The 6,730-nt window shown below is 41.0% G+C and overlaps 1 protein-coding gene across 5 annotated transcripts in view; it reads right to left on the bottom strand.

The window, feature by feature from the left end:
* Window positions 1–950: 950 nt before the first annotated feature.
* The window catches only part of msrb3 (methionine sulfoxide reductase B3), a 10,641-nt gene continuing 4,861 nt past the window's right edge, over window positions 951–6,730 (bottom strand). For 3 of the 5 annotated variants that reach the window (XM_029462297.1, XM_029462298.1, XM_029462299.1), the window contains exons 2-7: window positions 6,589–6,730; window positions 4,161–4,269; window positions 3,737–3,814; window positions 3,616–3,644; window positions 2,555–2,652; window positions 951–1,532 (exon numbers count right to left, since the gene is read on the bottom strand). The exon at window positions 6,589–6,730 is cut by the window's right edge. In XM_029462297.1, coding sequence (XP_029318157.1) covers window positions 1,365–1,532; window positions 2,555–2,652; window positions 3,616–3,644; window positions 3,737–3,814; window positions 4,161–4,269; window positions 6,589–6,664 — 558 coding nt within the window. In that variant the 5' untranslated portion in view covers window positions 6,665–6,730 and the 3' untranslated portion in view covers window positions 951–1,364. The remainder of the gene's footprint in view (window positions 1,533–2,554; window positions 2,653–3,615; window positions 3,645–3,736; window positions 3,815–4,160; window positions 4,270–6,588) is intronic. The other 2 variants (XM_029462295.1, XM_029462294.1) reach the window with 1 other exon arrangement.

Raw genomic sequence — 6,730 nt, 5'->3', positions numbered from 1 at the left:
GCCGTGCATGGTGAGGCAAGGAGCTTTGCAGGTGTTCCCAATTAAGGCTTAGTTTGCATGTAAATACTATACCTTTGTCAATTGATAGTTATTAGTTTTAATGCCCACTAACATTTAAGTTCATGCTATAGGAACAATGATAGATGATGATGGGTGTGTGTGTGTGTGTGTGTTTAAATAGGGGCCCTTCTTGCCCAGGGGCCATCGTCTTAATAACAAACACTACAATTTAAAACTAAATGTGACAAATTGGCGTTTTCCCATGACTCGTGAGATTACTACAAAATGCAAAACATCATTTAGAACTTAAAAACATCCATTTGAGACGAGGTGCCCGACGTTCTTTCCACTTTCTAATCCTTAATTGTTTATTGATTTGGCTTTTTCTTTACTCACTCTCATCAGTTGATTTATTTCTAATCGGTTTTCAAGTTTGTTTACAGGATTTATTTACTTTCCTCAAGGGGACGCTGGCACATCCAAACCTAAAAGCTCTAAAGAAACTAGTAAGTAAACCTTGAGTTGAGATTACTTTATAACTGTAACTCTAGCTGTATAATGACGGTTAACACTTTTCAAAAACATGGAACAAGAAAGTCACAGTGTTTCTCCATATTTTATTCATTTATTTATTCAACAGTTATAATTCAAGCTGTGAACACAAACTGAAAACTAAAAAAGGGACAAACACAGGAAGTGACCTAAAAGGCCACAATAAGATGCTAACTGTCACAGTATTCTCCGTCACTGCCTGTGTCGCTGCTGACGGGAGCGCTTGCATAGACGACGTCATCAAATCTACCTCTCAGTATCAAATATCACTTCAAAAATATACTCTAATAAAATATTTAGTTTTAGCTAGAATATAAAAAAGCTTTACTATATATATATATATATATATATATATATATATATATATATATATATATATATATATATATATATATATATATATATATATGTATATGTGTGTGTGTGTGTGTGTGTGTGTGTGTGTGTGTGTCTACTACTACACAGCACTTAAATTAGCAGGCCAAATGCTACTACTACCCAGATCTAGAACATTAAAGGGTATTAAGGGAAAAGAAGTTCCCTTTAAGGCGATCAGCTGATACAGTGAGTCTTGCAGCTTTGACTGTTTTGGAAGCTTGTGATAGATTATACATGGTACAGGGTCTGTGTGTGAGGCCTGAGCACCTTACCTTCCTTCCTTCCTTCCTTCCTTCCTTCCTTCCTTCCTTTCACATTATTATCACCTTGTCTACTTTTACATTGCGAATCAAAACCACAGAACCAGAACTAATTGTATGCATGTGAGCTCTCCCTACGCAGGTGTCAGTCCGCTGTGGTTCATGAGTGTCTTTTCAGAGCTCCGTCTTCCCATCGCTCGCCGAGCTGCCGGCAGCTCCACCCTCGGAGGTGGAGGAGGTCGCATCTTTGGCCTGGAAACCCAATGAGGCCGAGTTGATGCAGTAGCGTTTGCCTGTGGGTCTTGGTCCATCCTCAAACAGGTGTCCCAGGTGAGCGCCACACTGAAACACAATGGGGAAGATTGATTTGCAGCTTTTTGGAATTTTGCTAACAAGTTGATAATGTTTTAAATGATGGCTAAACTTCACACGAGCGAGCGATGAAGGCAAACAGTCGATTCAGTCCCCGTGAAGTGTTTTTCATCCGAGTCAACAGTTTCTCCTGTTCTTATGAAAGGTTTGCTTAGTACTTATGATGTGTAATGGTCATTTTGATTTGTCTCATACGTTGTCTTATTTTCTATATGCTCATCTAGTGTTTGTCCCACTTACAGAGACAGAGACCAAAGTACACTGTGGTCGGGTCACCTTGACATTCTTGTATCTCTTGTATCAGCTGCGTGTGCTTAGTTGCACAGCCGATTGTAAACATAGCCACCCACTAGGTGACCATATACAGTAGTCTAATTGTATTCTCCAACACTTTGAACGTCTCGACAGACTGTTTGACACTCTGTTTTGTTATTCCTTCCTCACTTCTTTAACCAAGTATCCATATTTCAGTATAATAGATTTACTTCTCACCACCCTTTGGTTTAGTTTGTATCGGCTGAATTTCTACGACAGATGGGAGAATCCAATTACAGATTCTGTTGTTTAAAGGGGGGGGGGGGGGTCTGACCCAAAAGGTTTGGAGAATAAGAACAACAGAGCAGTTAAAAGCACTGTATATAACCTTTACTCCATAACAGCGTCCTTAAAATGATGACGTCGTTAGATTCAACAAATACAGATTAGCTTTAAGAGAAAGCAACATACGAGCTGTGCCATCACTCATCACCAAGGTTTTACAGTATCAGGCATGTGCACTTGCCAGAAGATATAAAAGTGGAATACAGCGTGGGTGCAGAGGGGCGCTGTTTTTACTGGATCCAGAAGATCCACATTTTGGTCAAAGGGATGCAGACCTTGGCTGGGTATGATATTGTACACTGTAAAATATGATGCCTCTGATATGATGGACTCTGTGCTAAAGGAGAAAACAACAGATGCTGTTAGGGTGTCGTGCAGTGTTTATAGTGTACCTGGCTGCAGGTAGCCTCCACTCTGTGCATCCCATAGGAGAAATCATCCGTCACAGTGATGGATTCCTCCTTCATAAGGTCAAAGAAGGACGGCCAACCTGAACACATGACGGCGTCAGGTTAGGAAGGTGTTAGCACACAGGTGGACTGACGTGCAGAGGACAGCACTGGTAGTACATGGTGCGCCTGGTGTTCAGAGACTTAATATTTCAACAACTACAGGATGAACTTTGGTACCAGATCTTCATGCTGCCGAGATGATGAATCCTAATAACTTCTGTAATCCTCTGACTTTTCCTCCAGCACCATCATCAAGTCAACATCTCAATGTGTCCAATACTGGGATGATCAAATACCTGCAACACTAATGGCATTCTCATCCGTCTCAGCTGCACTTTAATCCTAAGTGGCTAATGTTAGCATGCTAGTATGCTTAACTATAAAGGTGGTATTGCCATTGTGAAGCATACTGGTGTTAGCATTTAGCTCAAAGCACCACTGTACAGCCTCATGGAGCTGTTAGCCACCTGACATTGTCTGGCTTTGTCGTATACTTACATTATATGAGCATAAAACAGTGTATGCAAAGCTTTCCTAGCATTACTTAACTGTGTTCCCACTAGGAGTTTTACCATATCTTTGTTTTCCAAACCAGCTCTGAGCATTTGTTTTATAATGTTAAATGCTCAGCTTCACTTTCACTTCTTTAGAGAAACCCTACCTCGTCCCTGAGAGTGACGTCACACACACACACACACACAGTGTGTTTGTGTCCAGATGGGGGGCAGTGCCCCCTGCTGACTGACTGTTTGCTTGTCTAGTATATGTAACAGGTCCATGATCACATCTCAACACTGAAGACAGCTCACAAGGTTTATAGCATGAACTAATGCATGGTCCTGCACATTCAAGATCATAACCCTCCACAAAACATAAGTCAAAATCCCAGCACACTGAACCATGTTGTCGCTTACAGGCTTCAGAGATGCAACCTGCTTGGCCAAAAGTAGACCCAGTGTGTGAAAGAGGCAGGTGAGAAACTGGCGTGCGGTTTAACTTACCCGATCCAGAGTCAAATTTAGTGTCCGAGCTATAAAAAGAAACAAATATCAATTAGAAATAGTTGATTAATTTCATTGTAATTACACACACACACACACACACACACACACAGGCTCTTACCTGAACAGCGGGGTGCTGCAGACAACACAAGTGTAGGTCCCCTCATCTTTATTAAGTGTGAGCCCTCCAGTGAAGGCACTGTGGAGAATGGACGCATTAGTGAAATGTAAAATACAGTTTGAGCAATTGTTGTTTTCCCAACAGCTGTCGGGAGCAACAACAAATAGTGCTTTCATGGGGGCAACCTTATGCTTTCTTTGAAAAGAATGAGCTTTGTGTGATTGATTGTTGGGCTGACAGCGCGGACTGGGCCAGGATTTTGTAACCGAATTGCGACCAGGGCGCACATTTTTTATGACTTTGAATAGTGAGCCAATCTTGAGAACGTCTATAAACACTGCAAGTATCAAAGCGCTGATGTCCACGGAGAACTGCACGCATCCCGTATCCAGAAACCTTAATGTTAAAGTGCTTGTGGTTCTACCTCTCGGTTCCTCTCTCCTGGGTAACATGGTACTGCGCCGGTGTGAGGCGTTTCTTCAGCTCCTCCTGAGGGAAGCTCACTGGCCATGTCTTCTTAGTCCTACGTGCTCCTGAGCGGGGAAGCAAGGAAGGACACAAATATTAAACTATGCAGGTCTTCACATGGCAGCAGGAAACACTTTCCTCCCGTCTCAACATCATGCTGAGACACAGGTGGGTGAAAGAAAATAAACCATAAACAGTGTTTACGTTTGACTTTAAGACAGCAGCACACTAGCAGTTATTATTGTCTGATAATATTGGACATTAAAATATATTTATGACCACATCTTTATTCCCCTATGTTGACATTGTGAGCTCTGCATTTATGAATGAACTATGGGAGAGATGTGAGCCCTTTATTAAAGAGGATGTTTCCCTGAGGTGACGTTCTGTGTGTGTGTGTGTGTGTGTGTGTGTGTCACTGCCAGCTGTTCAGGGCTTCATCTTTCTGACATGATAAATACATCTCGAAGTAATAATTCTGCAGGGACAACCGACGCTGATAGTGCAAGGCTAAAAACATACATCTTGTTTTCGTCCAAACACACACAAAAAATAAAAAAAGAACCCATGAGCAATAAAACCTTTTAACATTAAGTGTGAAGTTAAACCACAACAAAAAAAAACACAACAATTAGTGCATGCAAGCTGCGAGGAAGCAAAGCGTGAATCATTTCATTATTCTGTTAGCACTTCAAAGTTCAGCTGTGTGACGGCAGCAAGTGAGCAGAGCTACAAACTCAACAGATGCCGAACTCAAGGAGACGTGAACCATTTCATGTTTTTGGACCGCCCAACGGCGCTGATGTTTGCATGGTGACACAGAAGAGCCCGCGCTGATGTAAACATCATGTTTTACTCTTCAGGTCTTGAATATCTGGAACCTCTTAGTAATTATGCTACCTGAGTTTTAGTACAGATACCACAACGAGACTTTCTACACGAGGGAACTGTTCCAAGAGCCGGGTTTACTCAGTCATCTGGATTACTTTACTACGGCTCTTTTTGTCCGATGTTTCAGAACCTGGGAGGGATTTATTGGATTCAAGTGGCCGCAAAATATGACTGCAAATAAATGTTTCTCCATTACAGCTTTTGGGATGCAGTTCGAATTTCCATTCATTTCTGTACAGTATGAAAATCACTTCAAAACTGAATATCAAGTCTGCGACGTTTGTGAAAGATACATTATTATTTGAAATGTCTGGATTATAAAATCAAAGTTTTAGGAGTCTGCCAAGTGATTTTCATAATGTACAGAAATGAATAGAAACATTACTCCTGGAGCATGGTTTACAAAATGTGAGTCGTTTGTAGTAAATGTGCTAAAACATACAAACCACTGAAACAATAAGGTCCTTTAAGAACCCTTATAGTTGGCATGTAATTATAGAAGATTTAAAATGCCTAAATAAAAACAATTCAAACAAAGAAATTAAGTGAAATACAGAGTTATGTGCATTTGCTTTTTATGGATTCATTTAGTTAGTTAAAAACATAGCATATTTAGCCTTTAATAGCTGAATGAATGATTTGTCCATTGTGACCACAACACAGAAAAGAGGTGCGTTACACTTCGGTGCCGATATTAAAACACAGAGCACAGCTTTTTCTCTTTTCTTCAAAGCATTTTCCATGCCGACGTGCAAAACAATAAAGTGTCCAATCACAGCTTTCAGAACCTTCTTACTGTAAGAGGTAAAGTTTTCCTTCTTTCACCACCTTAGTTGTGAACACTGAGAATTCACATCCCTCCGATCTTCATCTCACTATTTGAATTTTAATGTGGCATGGAAATTTCATATCACAATACAAAAACGATTTAGTTATGAAAGCCAAGAGGCCGAATAATTGCCTTTTAAGATCCGTTTTTTCCATTTAATTTGGACACTAAATGCATACATGCAAAGCAAATGCATATAACCACAATGTGGATTATATTTAACTTTGTTTCTTTGTTTGAAATATTTTCATTTGAAATCTTGTTTGTACACATATAATCAGATTATTCATATAAACTAGACTTTAAGGCAATATCTTATCAAAGAATGAGTAAACAGGACTAAAGAATCCGATCAAGCAGATGCTGTAGTTGCAGTGCCTGGGCGTTTTGATACTCACTGCCACAACAGCAAATACAAACGGTCCAATAACCAGCCCTGTTCAGATTTGGCCCAATTTAGGAGCTCTCGAGCATCGTTCACCGCAAAGATTTGATCGGGATTCCCTGGGAAGGCCGATCAAAATGTGAGAATAGAACTAAAAGCAGCTCACATCATTGTGAACACACGTAGACTGGGACAGTAAAGACATGCTGACACACCAGCCAGGTGTTAAGGCTTTAGAGAGGCAGAGCACAGCAGGCACACAGCACCCAGTCAGTGGACCTGAGGGAAGACTGCAGGACCTCAGAGCTACAGGCTGGCTCTTGGTTATTAGATGCAGTAGATTGAAGCCCGACATGGCTGCTGGAGAGAGGTGCTCCACCCACCAGTAGACCCAAACTCCTCACAGCAGGGCTACAACCAA

Source organism: Cottoperca gobio, chromosome 23, assembly GCF_900634415.1.
Source record: "Cottoperca gobio chromosome 23, fCotGob3.1, whole genome shotgun sequence".
NCBI lineage: Eukaryota > Metazoa > Chordata > Actinopteri > Perciformes > Bovichtidae > Cottoperca > Cottoperca gobio.
The sequence above is the reverse complement of the archived record's forward strand: the minus strand, read 5'-3'. Positions and strand labels throughout refer to the sequence as shown.